Source organism: Boleophthalmus pectinirostris, unplaced genomic scaffold (genome assembly GCF_026225935.1).
Source record: "Boleophthalmus pectinirostris isolate CB_2022bp ecotype Guang Dong unplaced genomic scaffold, ASM2622593v1 HiC_scaffold_2825, whole genome shotgun sequence".
NCBI lineage: Eukaryota > Metazoa > Chordata > Actinopteri > Gobiiformes > Gobiidae > Boleophthalmus > Boleophthalmus pectinirostris.
The window spans coordinates 1095819-1110818 of record NW_026571290.1 but is presented as its reverse complement, the minus strand read 5'-3'; the positions used below and the strand labels follow the sequence as shown (position 1 = coordinate 1110818).

Here is a 15000-nt window from a genome sequence, read left to right as displayed (position 1 = left end):
AACTAAACCAGGACTAAACCAAGACTAAACCAGGACTAAACCAGGACTAAACCAGGACTAAACCAGGACTAAACCAGAACTAAACCAGGACTAAACCAAGGACTAAACCAGAACTAAACCAGGACTAAAACAAGACTAAACCAGAACTAAACCAGGACTAAACCAAGACTAAACCAGGACTGAAAACCCAGGACTAAACCAGGAACTGACTAAACCAGGACTAAACCAGGACTAAACCAGGACTAAACCAGGACTGAACCAGGACTAAACCAGGACTAAACCAGGACTAAACCAGGACTAAACCAGAACTGAACCAGGACTAAACCAGGACTAAACTAGAACTAAACCAGGACTAAACCAAGACTAAACCAGAACTAAACCAGGACTAAACCAAGACTAAACCAGGACTGAACCAGGACTAAACCAGGACTGAACCAGGACTAAACCAGGACTAAACCAAGACTAAACCAGGACTGAACCAGGACTAAACCAGAACTAAACCAAGACTAAACCAGGACTAAACCAGGACTAAACCAGGACTAAACCAGGACTAAACCAAGACTAAACCAGGACTGAACCAGGACTAAACCAGGACTAAACCAGAACTAAACCAGACTAAACCAAGACTAAACCAGGACTGAACCAGGACTAAACCAGGACTGAACCAGGACTGAACCAGGACTAAACCAGGACTAAACCAGGACTAAACCAGGACTAAACCAGGACTAAACCAGGTCTAAACCAGGTCTAAACCAGGACTAAACCAGGACTGAACCAGGACTAAACCAGGACTAAACCAGGACTGAACCAGGACTAAACCAGGACTAAACCAGAACTAAACCAGGACTAAACCAGAACTGAACCAGAACTAAACCAGGACTAAACCAAGACTAAACCAGGACTGAACCAGGACTAAACCAGGACTGAACCAGGACTAAACCAGGACTAAACCAAGACTAAACCAGGACTGAACCAGGACTAAACCAGAACTAAACCAGGACTAAACCAAGACTAAACCAGGACTAAACCAGGACTGAACCAGGACTAAACCAGGACTAAACCAAGACTAAACCAGGACTGAACCAGGACTAAACCAGGACTAAACCAGAACTAAACCAGGACTAAACCAAGACTAAACCAGGACTGAACCAGGACTGAAACCAGGACTAACTAAACCAGACTAAACCAAGACTAAACCAGGACTGAACCAGGACTTAAACCAAGACTAAACCAGACTGAACCAGGACTAAACCAGGACTGAAAACCAGGACTAAACCAGGACTAAACCAGGACTAAACCAGGACTGACTAAACCAGACTAAACCAGGACTAAACCAGGACTAAACCAAACCAGGACTAAACCAGGACTAAACCAGGACTAAACCAGGACTAAACCAGGACTAAACCAGGACTAAACCAGGACTGAACCAGGACTAAACCAGGACTAAACCAGGACTAAACCAGGACTAAACCAGGACTAAACCAGGACTGAACCAGGACTTAAACCAGGACTAAACCAGGACTGAACCAGGACTAAACCAGGACTAAACCAGGACTAAACCAGGACTAAACCAGGACTGAACCAGGACTAAACCAGGACTGAACCAGGACTAAACCAGGACTAAACCAGGACTGAACCAGGACTGAACCAGGACTGAACCAGGACTAAGGACCTTCTTGTCTTGGCCTGTTCTGTGTCTCGTCTGAACCTAAATCTGGATTTGATAAATTTGACACAGTTGAGCCCTTTTCCCATGGAGGATCTGAGGACCAGGACCAGGTCCTGGACTTTACCTGGTCTTGGTCGATCTCAGACGCTGAAATCACGATCCTCTTCTCGATCCGAGTCTGAGACACGCCCCCTTTGACCATCTGAGCACAGAAAAGAGTCAGATGCCCTCCCTGTGTGTCAGGTCCCTGTGTGTCAGGTCCCTGTGTGTCAGGTCCCTGTGTGACAGGTGCTCTCATGTGACAGGTGCTCTCGTGTGACAGGTGCTCTCATGTGTCAGGTGCTCTCATGTGACAGGTGCTCTCATGTGACAGGTGCTCTCATGTGACAGGTGCCCTCGTGTGTCAGGTGCCTCATGTGACAGGTGCTCTCGTGTGACAGGTGCTCTCATGTGACAGGTGCTCTCATGTGACAGGTGCTCTCATGTGACAGGTGCTCTCATGTGACAGGTGCTCTCATGTGACAGGTGCTCTCATGTGACAGGTGCTCTCATGTGACAGGTGCTCTCGTGTGACAGGTGCTCTCATGTGTCAGGTGCTCTCATGTGACAGGTGCTCTCGTGTGACAGGTGCCTCGTGTGACAGTGCTCTCATGTGACAGTGCTCTCATGTGACAGGTGCTCTCATGTGACAGGTGTGCTGTCAGGTGTGTGACAGGTGCTCTCGTGTGACAGGTGCTCTCATGTGACAGGTGCTCTCATGTAACAGGTGCTCTCATGTGACAGGTGCTCTCGTGTGACAGGTGCTCTCATGTGTCAGGTGCTCTCATGTGTCAGGTGCTCTCGTGTGACAGGTGCTCTCATGTGTCAGGTGCTCTCGTGTGTCAGGTGCTCTCATGTGACAGGTGCTCTCGTGTGTCAGGTGCTCTCGTGTGACAGGTGCTCTCATGTAACAGGTGCTCTCGTGTGACAGGTGCCCTCGTGTGACAGGTGCTCTCATGTGACAGGTGCTCTCGTGTGACAGGTGCTCTCATGTGTCAGGTGCTCTCGTGTGACAGGTGCTCTCGTGTGACAGGTGCTCTCGTGTGACAGGTGCTCTCGTGTGACAGGTGCCCTCGTGTGACAGGTGCTCTCATGTGTCAGGTGCTCTCATGTGACAGTGTGCTCTCATGTGTCAGGGTGCTCTCGTGTGACAGGTGCTCTCGTGTCATGTGACAGGTGCCTCGTGTGACAGGTGCTCTCGTGTGACAGGTGCCCTCGTGTGTGACAGGTGCTCTCGTGTGACAGGTGCTCTCATGTGACAGGTGCCCTGATGTGACAGGTGCCCTCGTGTGTCAGGTGCGTCCCTGTACCTTGGTGATGTGAGTTGTTGCCGTGGAAACTGCAGTTTCTGATGTGAAGGTCTGAGAACTCAAGACCAGACCAGATCCAAGTCCCGAGTCCAGCTTTCTCTGGAATAAAACAGAAACAGGACTAAACCAGGACTAAACCAGGACTAAACCAGGTCTAAACCAGGACTAAAGCAGGACTAAAGCAGGACTAAACCAGGTCTAAACCAGGACTAAAGCAGGACTAAACCAGGACTAAAGCAGGTCTAAACCAGGACTAAAGCAGGACTAAAGCAGGACTAAACCAGGTCTAAACCAGGACTAAAGCAGGTCTAAACCAGGACTAAAGCAGGTCTCACCTCCGGAGGTTCGTAGGTCAGAGTTTGTCGCAGGACTGGGACCTGAAGAATCACAGAAAAAGAAAAGATTTATATAAGAAAACGATAAAACATTTTGGAGTGAAACAAAAGACGAGGAGGAACATCAGGACTTCAGGAGGATCTCAGCAGGTTTAAACGGAATCTGAACTGGTCTAGAGGAGGTCCAGGACTGAACCAGGACTACGGCAGGTCCAGGTCTGGGATCAGGTTTTAGAGCTGGTTTTACCTCGTGGTCCTGGTCCTCAGGGTCTTCGTCCTGATTGGCTGTTTCCTGCTCGTCGTCATAGAAACGTTCTGATCGCCGCAACGCCGGACGCTCGTTAGCGCCGTTAGCATCGTTAGCATCGCTTACGGCGGCGTCCGGCACGTCGTCCACGGCGACCTGCGCCAGGACGCTGATGACATCATCGCTGACGTCGTCGCTGACGTCGTCGCTGTCGCTCGCCTCCTCCTCGCTCACTTCCTGTGTTAGCGTTAGCACGTTAGCATGCAGCGCAGGGGGTGGGGCCAGTACCTGAGTGTCACATGACTCCGGCGGCACGAAGATCCGCTCCACCTTCTCCGAGGTCTGAAACCAGGACCAGACCAGGATTACAACCAGACTACAGGGCCCGAACCAGGTCTGACCCGGTTTAAAGAGGATCTGACCCGGTTCTGGGCGGGTCTTTACCTTGAGGAGGTTGAGTTCTCTCAGGACGCTCTGGTCTCGGTCGGACCGAAGTAAAGCGCTGAGCTCAGGAGAAATCTGAAAAACCTCAAGAAAAAACAAAATATGAGACCAGAAGAAGAAGAAGAAGAAGAAGAAGAAGAAGACGACCTCACCTGTTCTGGTTCTAGAGGTTCTATCATCGGGGAGTTGTTCCTCTCGGTGCCGTTCTGAAATCACAAAGAATCAAAAACTCAAACACGAGCACAGAGGGGAGGGGCTTATCCACTGAGGTCACCTGAGGTCACGTTGGGTCACGTTGGTTCAGCTGGTTTTATGTTAAAGTCGTTAAACTTTAAAGTTTCTTGGTGATGTTTTTTCTTCGTCTTTGTTCTTGGAGCTTCAGATGATCTGAAGAACATCACAGAGGAAAAACCTCAAGAGAAGAAAACAACTGACCTCCAGGTGAGTCTCCGCTGGTCCATCCAGGCTCTCCTCCAGGCCCTGGGCTGGTTCCTGGTCTGGTCTCTGGTCTGGATCCTGGTCTGGTCTCTGGTCTGGATCCTGGTCTGGTCTCTGGTCTTCTGGGTCCAGGGGGGTGATCATGGGGGAGTCTTCGCGGTGGCGGACGGGGGACGAGGCGAGGCGTCGGTCCCACTCTGAGACGCCTCTGATGGGGGAACCCTCCTCCAGGAAGGACCTCCTCAGGGCCGACACGGACCGGGCCTCAGACCGAACCTCGGACCTCATCTGGACCTGGCTCTGGTCTTGGGTCTGGACCTGGTTCTCGTTGGGGCTGCCCAGAGTGTCCTGTGAGAAGTGGAATAAATCTAATGAATCATGAACCAGACCAAACTCTGGACCAGGTCTGGACCAGGTCTGGACCAGGTCTGGACTCACCTGAGTCTTCAGGTCCTCGTCCGACTGAAACACAACAGGAAATTATCTTAATGCAGGACTGAACCAGAACTAAACCAGGACTAAACCAGAACTAAACCAGGACTGAACCAGAACTAAACCAGAACTAAAATAGAACTAAACCAGGACTAAACCAGAACTAAACCAGGACTGAACCAGGACTGAACCAGAACTAAACCAGGACTAAACTAGAACTAAACCAGGACTAAACCAGGACTGAACCAGGACTGAACCAGAACTAAACCAGGACTAAACTAGAACTAAACCAGGACTAAACCAGAACTAAACCAGAACTAAACCAGGACTAAACCAGAACTAAACCAGGACTAAACCAGAACTAAACCAGAACTAAACCAGAACTAAACCAGGACTGAACCAGGACTGAACCAGAACTAAACCAGGACTAAACTAGAACTAAACCAGGACTAAACCAGAACTAAACCAGAACTAAACCAGGACTAAACCAGAACTAAACCAGGACTAAACTAGGACTAAACCAGGACTAAACCAGAACTAAACCAGGACTAAACCAGAACTAAACCAGAACTAAACTAGGACTAAAGCAGGACTGAACCAGGACTAAAGCAGGACTAAACCAGGACTAAACCAGAACTAAACCAGGACTAAACCAGAACTAAACCAGAACTAAACCAGGACTAAAGCAGGACTGAACCAGGACTAAACCAGAACTAAACCAGGACTAAAGCAGGTCTGGTACCTCGGTGTTGGACAGTTCTCCCTCCACAGTGTCACTGAGCTCCGTCTGAAATAAACAGTTTCAGTTTCATGAGTTTAAATTTAAATGTCGTAAACTTCATGGATTTAGATTAAAAACTTAAATTTATACTTAAAGATATTCCACAGGTGAGACTCAGGTGAGACTCAGGTGTGACAGGTGCATCGCCTGTCTGCGGGACAGGTCTGCCCCTTCCTCAGGTGTAAGCTTTATGTATAAACTATTGAAGTGTCTGCAGACCTCAGGGTTTAGGGTAAACAGGTGAGTCCAGGTGAGTCTGGGGTAAACAGGTGAGTCCAGGTGAGTCTGGGGTAAACAGGTGAGTCCAGGTGAGTCTGGGGTAAACAGGTGAGTCCAGGTGAGTCTGGGGTAAACAGGTGAGTCCAGGTGAGTCTGGGGTAAACAGGTGAGTCCAGGTGAGTCTGGGGTAAACAGGTGAGTCCAGGTAAGCTCACCTTTGTGTCCTGCCTGTGAGTGGGTGGGCTCTGCCACACCTCCTCAGGCTCCGCCCATCTGTCCTCAGGCCCCTCCTCTTCTTGTGGAGGCTCCTCCTCTTTGTGCACAGACTCTGCCTCCTTTGGTGATTCTGAAAAAACAGTCTCAGGTGAACAGATTTAGAGTCTCAGGTGAACAGGTTTAGAGTCTCAGGTGAACAGGTTTAGAGTCTCAGGTGAACAGGTTTAGAGTCTCAGGTGAACAGATTTAGAGTCTCAGGTGAACAGGTTTAGAGTCTCAGGTGAACAGGTTTAGAGTCTCAGGTGAACAGATTTAGAGTCTCAGGTGAACAGGTTTAGAGTCTCAGGTGAACAGGTTTAGAGTCTCAGGTGAACAGATTTAGAGTCTCAGGTGAACAAGATTTAGAGTCTCAGGTGAACAGATTTAGAGTCTCAGGTGAACAGGTTTAGAGTCTCAGGTGAACAGATTTAGAGTCTCAGGTGAACAGATTTAGAGTCTCAGGTGAACGGGGTTTAGAGTCTCAGGTGAACGGGGTTTAGAGTCTCAGGTGAACAGATTTAGAGTCTCAGGTGAACAGATTTAGAGTCTCAGGTGAACGGGGTTTAGAGTCTCAGGTGAACAGATTTAGAGTCTCAGGTGAACGGGGTTTAGAGTCTCAGGTGAACAGATTTAGAGTCTCAGGTGAACAGATTTAGAGTCTCAGGTGAACGGGGTTTAGAGTCTCAGGTGAACGGGGTTTAGAGTCTCAGGTGAACAGGTTTAGAGTCTCAGGTGAACAGGTTTAGAGTCTCAGGTGAACAGGTTTAGAGTCTCAGGTGAACGGGGTTTAGAGTCTCAGGTGAACAGATTTAGAGTCTCAGGTGAACAGATTTAGAGTCTCAGGTGAACAGGTTTAGAGTCTCAGGTGAACAGGTTTAGAGTCTCAGGTGAACAGGTTTAGAGTCTCAGGTGAACAGATTTAGAGTCTCAGGTGAACAGGTTTAGAGTCTCAGGTGAACAGGTTTAGAGTCTCAGGTGAACAGATTTAGAGTCTCAGGTGAACAGGTTTAGAGTCTCAGGTGAACAGGTTTAGAGTCTCAGGTGAACAGGTTTAGAGTCTCAGGTGAACAGATTTAGAGTCTCAGGTGAACAGATTTAGAGTCTCAGGTGAACAGGTTTAGAGTCTCAGGTGAACAGATTTAGAGTCTCAGGTGAACAGATTTAGAGTCTCAGGTGAACGGGGTTTAGAGTCTCAGGTGAACGGGGTTTAGAGTCTCAGGTCTCAGGTGAACAGATTTTAGAGTCTCAGGTGAGACGGGTTTAGAGTCTCAGGTGAACAGATTTAGAGTCTCAGGTGAACGGGGTTTAGAGTCTCAGGTGAACAGATTTAGAGTCTCAGGTGAACAGATTTAGAGTCTCAGGTGAACGGGGTTTAGAGTCTCAGGTGAACGGGGTTTAGAGTCTCAGGTGAACAGGTTTAGAGTCTCAGGTGAACAGGTTTAGAGTCTCAGGTGAACAGGTTTAGAGTCTCAGGTGAACGGGGTTTAGAGTCTCAGGTGAACAGATTTAGAGTCTCAGGTGAACAGGTTTAGAGTCTCAGGTGAACAGGTTTAGAGTCTCAGGTGAACAGGTTTAGAGTCTCAGGTGAACAGATTTAGAGTCTCAGGTGAACAGGTTTTAGAGTCTCAGGTGAACAGAGGTTTAGAGTCTCAGGTGAACAGGTTTAGAGTCTCAGGTGAACGGGGTTTAGAGTCTCAGGTGAACAGGTTTAGAGTCTCAGGTGAACAGGTTTAGAGTCTCAGGTGAACAGGTTTAGAGTCTCAGGTGAACAGGTTTAGAGTCTCAGGTGAACAGGTTTTAGAGTCTCAGGTGAACAGGTTTAGAAGTCTCAGGTGAACGGGGTTTAGAGTCTCTCAGGTGAACAGGTTTAGAGTCTCAGGTGAACAGGTTTAGAGTCTCAGGTGAACAGAGGTTTTAGAGTCTCAGGTGAACAGATTTAGAGTCTCAGGTGAACAGGTTTAGAGTCTCAGGTGAACAGGTTTAGAGTCTCAGGTGAACAGGTTTAGAGTCTCAGGTGAACAGGTTTAGAGTCTCAGGTGAACAGGTTTAGAGTCTCAGGTGAACGGGGTTTAGAGTCTCAGGTGAACAGGTTTAGAGTCTCAGGTGAACAGGTTTAGAGTCTCAGGTGAACAGGTTTAGAGTCTCAGGTGAACAGATTTAGAGTCTCAGGTGGAACAGGTTTAGAGTTCAGGTTTAGAGTCTCAGGTGAACAGGTTTAGAGTCTCAGGTGAACAGGTTTAGAGTCTCAGGTGAACAGGTTTAGAGTCTCAGGTGAACAGGTTTAGAGTCTCAGGTGAACGGGGTTTAACGCCGCAGAAGTATCAGCTCTGTGATTGGCTGGTCCTCACCTGGTTCTACCCACCCCTCGGTGGTTACTATGGTGACGGGGTCTTCTGTGGTTACCGCGGCGATGAGGTCACTGCCGGCGATGGCTCTGGACGCGGCGTAAAGGTCCCGCCCCATGTCTTTAAAACAAACAATACACAGCAGCCAATCAGAGCGCAACACTGAGCACCTGAGCCAATCAGAGCGCAGCACGGAGCACCTGAGCCAATCAGAGCGCAGCACTGAGCACCTGAGCCAATCAGAGCGCAGCACTGAGCACCTGCTCAGACTCAAAGGTCTTTAGGGTCAGGGGTCAGGGGTTAAGGTCCTTAAATATTTGATCCTAAACACAAATATGAGAAAAAAAAACAGAAGTAAAACATGAGCAGCCAATCAGCTGACAGCAGCCAGGCTCTGAGCCAATCAGGAGGCAGCTACAGGAGACAGCCAATCAGGTGAAGGGAAATCAAATGAAGCGTGTGCAGTGTTTGAGTCAAACACAGCTCTGAGGTCAGAGGTCAGAGGTCACTACACAAATAAATATATAAAAACAAAACAATAAAAACTCCTAAAATGATGAGAAATAAAAACAGCCCATTGGCCAATCAGAGCGCAGCAGCTGCAGGGGCGGAGCTACCTGAGCGAGACACGCCATTGGCTCTGAGAGACAGAGTACTGACTGGAGAACCAATCACAGACGAGCTGGGCCTGGAGGCTGCAACCAATCAGAGGCAAGATTACCTCCCACCGACCAATCAGAGGCAAGACTATCCCCACCGACCAATCAGAGGCAAGACCATCCCCACCGACCAATCATGTGCATACACTTGTCTTTGTCTCTTAGACTTGTTCTGACTCAGCTCCAGATCGTTCTAAACACATTCACGAAAGGTTCGTCTTGCTTCTCTTGGGTTCTTCTTGGTTCTGCTGGGTTCTACTGAGTCCTTATGGTTCTGGATTTGGGTTCTTTTGGCCGGTTCTCCTCTGGAGAAGGTCCAGCTCAGTCCTGACTTTACTCAGATGTGTGATATTTTTACTCACCTCCGTCCAGGCTGCGACTGAGCATGCTCCGTTTGCTGATGCATCGTGGGAAATGCGGTGCAGGTCGGTGGATCTGGGCGCTGGCTCTACGGCTCTGGACCTGAGTCCGGCCCTGGTACCGGAACTTAGACCCAAGACTGAACCTCTTCGGAGGATCCTCAGGAGACACACACCTGCAGACATCAGGGTTAGACCATGGTTAGACCGGGTTTAGGTCGGGAATAGACCAGGTTTAGATCGGGTTTAAATCAAGCTAAGACCAGGGTAAGACCGGGTTTAGACCGGGGTTAGACCAGGTTTAGTCCTGGTTTAGTCCTGCTGTACCTGAAGAACGAGTGGTGCTCCACACAGACTTTCCAGAGGCGTTTTGCAGCTCTGTGGTTCAGGAGTTTGAAGCTGATGATCGATTCGAACTGCTCCATCTGCAACAAAACGGGTTATGATTCTCATGTAGACCGTCTGTGGTCCGGGTCCGGTCCAGGTACAGTTCAGGTCCAGTCAGGCCCCAGTCTCACGATAGTCTGGTTATAGTCCTGGTCCTGGTCTCACCTCTCCGGGCCGGACCTTGATGTAGAAGTTGTTCCTCTTGTAGGAGATCTTCAGGACTTTGGGCCAGGAGAAGCGGTTGATCCGGAGTCGGTCTCTGTAAACGAGAAGCCCGCTACTGCACACGCCCAGTGTGATGGCCACGCCCCCCGAGTCCTGACCAATCACAGAGCAGAGGAGTGAGAAGCCCCGCCCCCCGAGTCCTGACCAATAACAGAGCAGAGGAGCGAGAAGCTCCGCCCCTCTGTGGACAGATGGCCAATCACATGCAGCGGGGGCACACGACAGCAGTGTCAGGAATAGAACCCCCAACCCTGCGGTCAGAGGGCGACGGCTCAGACTAAAACTAAACACATTTAAAGTTGTAAAAACATGAAAAACACAACAACTAGCATGTTAACCACACACTTCCTGATCCACACTCTTTATAAGAAGAGGAGCAGTTACAAGGACTTTAAACTCACCTCTGTTTTGGTGGATAAACATTCAACTCTGCTCCCGACCATCTGTGTCCAGACAGGTGAGGCAGGTGAGGCAGGTGAGGCAGGTGAGGCAGGTGAGGCAGGTGAGGCAGGTGAGGCAGGTGAGACAGGTGAGGCAGGTGAGGCAGGTGAGACAGGTGAGGCAGGTGAGGCAGGTGAGGCAGAGACACAAACAGACGTTTAGATGAAGTCTCAAAGCGCTCATAAAGAACAGATGATTCTTGTCTCTCGTTTCACTAAACTGTGAATCCAAAGTCGTCTCTGAGCCTCAGAAGTGCTCCGTTCGCATGTTAGTGTTTTAGGTACAGCACATATTTCCAAATGTTGACATAATTTAAAGTCTGAAGAAGTGAATGTTCCATAATCCTCTGTTCTGTTCTGTTCTACTGTCGACTCGTGTTTTGTTTCATTCACATGTTTAAATCACAAACCCAAACATTTACATGAGTTCTTCTCTCAAACTGAAAACTCTCTGTTCCACCTCGTGATGTCACAGACTCAGAAGAAAGAGTTACTCAAACACCAGAACACCTGGTTCCTGTGACCCAGAACAACAGAGGGTTAGAACAGTAGAACAGTAGAACAGTAGAACAGTAGAACAGGAGGACAGAAGAACAGGAGGACAGAAGAACAGCAGAACAGAAGAACAGTAGAACAGAAGAACAGGAACAGAAGAACAGTAGAACAGAAGAACAGGAGGACAGAAGAACAGAAGAACAGGAGGACAGAAGAACAGGAGGACAGAAGAACAGAGACAGAAGAACAGTAGAACAGAAGAACAGGAAGAACAGAGAACAGAAGAACAGAAGAACAGGAGGACAGAAGGACAGAAGAACAGTAGAACAGTAGAACAGAAGAACAGTAGAACAGAAAGAACAGAGTAACAGAAGAACAGTAGAACAGAAGAACAGAAGAACAGAAGAACAGAACAGAAGAACAGAAGAACAGGAGAACAGAAGAACAGAAGAACAGAAGAACAGGAGAACAGTAGAACAGAAGAACAGAAGAACAGGAGGACAGAAGAACAGTAGAACAGAAGAACAGTAGAACAGAAGAACAGAAGAAGAAAGAAGAACAGTAGAACAGGAGGACAGAAGAACAGTAGAACAGAAGAACAGAAGAACAGTAGAACAGAAGGACAGAGTAACAGAAGAACAGTAAGAAGAACAGAAGAACAGTAGAACAGAAGAACAGTAGAACAGAAGAACAGAAGGACAGAAGAACAGAAGAACAGTAGAACAGTAAGAACAGAAGAACAGAAGAAGAACAGAAGAACAGAAGAACAGAAGAGAAGGAACAGAAGAACAGTAGAACAGAACAGAAGAACAGAAGAACAGAAGAACAGAAGAACAGAAAGAAGAACAGAAGAAACAGAAGAACAGTAGAACAGAAGAACAGTAGAACAGTAGAACAGAAGAACAGAAGAACAGAAAGTAAGAACAGAAGAAGAACAGAAGAACAGAAGAACAGCAGAACAGAGTAGAACAGAAGAACAGTAGAACAGAAAGAACAGAAGAACAGAAGAACAGTAGAACAGAGTAGAACAGAAGACAGAAGAACAGAAGAACAGTAGAACAGAAGAACAGAAGAACAGTAGAACAGAAGAACAGAAGAACAGTAGAACAGAACAGAAGAACAGTAGAACAGAATAGAACAGTAAGAACAGAAGAACAGAAGAACAGAAGAACAGAAGAACAGAAGAACAGTAGAACAGAAGAACAGTAGAACAGAAGAACAGTAGAAACAGAAGAAGAACAGAAAGAACAGAAGAACAGAAAGAACAGAAGAACAGTAGAACAGAAGAACAGAAGGACAGAAGAACAGTAGAACAAAGACCAGGAGGACAGAAGAACAGTAGAACAGAAGGACAGAAGAACAGTAGAACAGAAGGAACAGAAGAACAGAAGAACAGTAGAACAGAAGAACAGTAGAACAGTAGAACAGAAGAACAGAAGAACAGAAGAACAGAAGAACAGAAGAACAGTAGAACAGAAGAACAGTAGAACAGAACAGAAGAACAGAAGAACAGAAGAACAGTAGAACAGAAGGACAGAAGAACAGAAGAACAGAAGAACAGAAGAACAGTAAGAACAGAAGAACAGAAGAACAGAAGAACAGAAGGACAGTAGAACAGAAGAACAGGAGGACAGACAGAAGAACAGAAGAACAGAATGAACAGGAAGAACAGAAGAACAGAAGAACAGAAGAACAGTAGAACAGAAGAACAGAAGGACAGAAGAACAGTAGAACAGAAGAACAGTAGAACAGAAGAACAGAAGAACAGTAGAACAGAGAGAACAGTAGAACAGAAGAACAGTAGAACAGTAGAACAGAAGAACAGTAGAACAGAAGAACAGAAGAACAGTAGAACAGAAGAACAGTAGAACAGAAGAACAGTAGAACAGAAGAACAGTAGAACAGTAGAACAGAAGAACAGTAGAACAGTAGAACAGTAGAACAGAAGAACAGTAGAACAGAAGAACAGTAGAACAGAAGAACAGAAGAACAGAAGAACAGTAAGAACAGTCAGAACAGTAGAACAGTAGAACAGAAAGAACAGAAGAACAGTAGAACAGAACAGTAGAACAGAAGAACAGAAGAACAGAACAGTAGAACAGTAGAACAGAAGAACAGTAGAACAGAAGAACAGAAGAACAGTAGAACAGAAGAACAGAAGAACAGAACAGTAGAACAGAAGAACAGTAGAACAGAAGAACAGTAGAACAGCAAGAACAGAACAGTAGAACAGTAGAACAGAAGAACAGAAGAACAGTAGAACAGTAGAACAGTAGAACAGAAGGACAGTAAAGAACAGTAGAACAGAAGAACAGAAGAACAGAAGAACAGTAGAACAGTAGAACAGAAGAACAGTAGAACAGTAGAACAGTAGAACAGAAGAACAGAAGAACAGTAGAACAGTAGAACAGTAGAACAGAACAGAAGAACAGAAGAACAGAGACAGTAGAACAGTAGAACAGTAGAACAGAGAACAGTAGAACAGAAGAACAGAAGAACAGTAGAACAGTAGAACAGTAGAACAGAAGAACAGAAGGACAGTAGAACAGAACAGTAGAACAGTAGAACAGAAGAACAGTAAGAACAGTAGAACAGAAGAACAGTAGAACAGAAGAACAGAAGAACAGAAGACAGTAGAACAGTAGAACAGTAGAACAGTAGAACAGAAGGACAGTAGAACAGTAGAACAGAAGGACAGTAGAACAGTAGAACAGAAGGACAGTAGAACAGGGGTTTAAAACGAATAATCCTGTTTGAAGTTTCATCTATGTACAGAGATAACAGACAGGTGTGACAGGTGAGTGTGTGACAGGTGTGACAGGTGAGTGTGTGACAGGTGTGACAGGTGCAACAGGTGTGTCAGGTGTGACAGATGAGTGTGTGACAGGTGTGACAGGTGAGTGTGTGACAGGTGTGACAGATGAGTGTGTGACAGGTGTGACAGGTGCAACAGGTGTGTCAGGTGCGACAGGTACACACAGTGGCGTGGTGCATGTCGACTCCGTACATCGACAACTTCTTCACATTCTCCAGAAAATGACTCTCAGCCTCAGATGGAGACATGCCCCTGAAACAAAAGGATTAGACCTGGTTTAGTCCTGGTTTAGTCCTGGTTTAGTCCTGGTTTAGACCTGGTTTAGTCCTGGTTTAGTTCTGGTTTAGTCCTGGTTTAGTCCTGGTTTAGTCCTGGTTTAGTTCTGGTTTAGTCCTGGTTTAGTCCTGGTTCGGTCCTGGTTTAGTCCTGGTTTAGTCCTGGTTTAGTCCTGGTTCAGTCCTGGTTTAGTCCTGGTTTAGTCCTGGTTTAGTCCTGGTTTAGTCCTGGTTCAGTCCTGGTTTAGTCCTGGTTTAGTTCTGGTTCAGTCCTGGTTTAGTCCTGGTTTAGTCCTGGTTTAGTCCTGGTTTAGTCCTGGTTTAGTCCTGGTTTAGTCCTGGTTTAGTCCTGGTTTAGTCCTGGTTTAGTCCTGGTTTAGTCCTGGTTCAGTCCTGGTTTAGTCCTGGTTTAGTCCTGGTTTAGTCCTGGTTTAGTCCCGGTTCAGTCCTGGTTTAGTCCTGGTTCAGTCCTGGTTCAGACCTGAGTTTCTTGTGCAGGTCCATGATCTTTTCTTCCATTTCTTTCGTTTGATTTGGAGCAAAACTGAGATCAGAAACGTAGTTCCACCCTCCGTCTGAAACAGAGAGAGGAAGGGCACCTGACACACACGGAGGGCACCTGACACACACGGAGGGCACCTGACACACACGGAGGGCACCTGACACACACACGGAGGGCACCTGACACACACGGAGGGCACCTGACACACAGGAGGGCACCTGACACACACAGAGGGCACCTGACACACGAGGAGGGACCTGACACACACGGAGGGCACCTGACACAAGGGGCGGGGGGGTGTTACCGTGCTCTGATTGGCTGAAGTCGCC

At 47.4% G+C, this 15000-nt stretch overlaps 1 protein-coding gene across 1 annotated transcript in view; it reads right to left on the bottom strand.

Annotated features, from left to right (window-relative positions):
• Positions 1 to 15000, bottom strand: part of LOC110174570 (E3 ubiquitin-protein ligase UBR2) — a 36834-nt gene that overhangs the window by 2632 nt on the left and 19202 nt on the right. Inside the window, exons 26-43 of the mRNA XM_055159879.1 lie at positions 14976 to 14989; positions 14651 to 14744; positions 14059 to 14146; positions 10546 to 10587; positions 10085 to 10237; positions 9860 to 9957; positions 9536 to 9708; positions 8518 to 8634; positions 6130 to 6260; positions 5657 to 5701; positions 4921 to 4944; positions 4480 to 4830; positions 4197 to 4250; positions 4045 to 4119; positions 3889 to 3942; positions 3354 to 3395; positions 3019 to 3117; positions 1794 to 1871 (exon numbers count right to left, since the gene is read on the bottom strand). Of these exons, the coding sequence (XP_055015854.1) occupies positions 1794 to 1871; positions 3019 to 3117; positions 3354 to 3395; positions 3889 to 3942; positions 4045 to 4119; positions 4197 to 4250; positions 4480 to 4830; positions 4921 to 4944; positions 5657 to 5701; positions 6130 to 6260; positions 8518 to 8634; positions 9536 to 9708; positions 9860 to 9957; positions 10085 to 10237; positions 10546 to 10587; positions 14059 to 14146; positions 14651 to 14744; positions 14976 to 14989 (1732 nt within the window). The remainder of the gene's footprint in view (positions 1 to 1793; positions 1872 to 3018; positions 3118 to 3353; positions 3396 to 3888; positions 3943 to 4044; positions 4120 to 4196; positions 4251 to 4479; positions 4831 to 4920; positions 4945 to 5656; positions 5702 to 6129; positions 6261 to 8517; positions 8635 to 9535; positions 9709 to 9859; positions 9958 to 10084; positions 10238 to 10545; positions 10588 to 14058; positions 14147 to 14650; positions 14745 to 14975; positions 14990 to 15000) is intronic.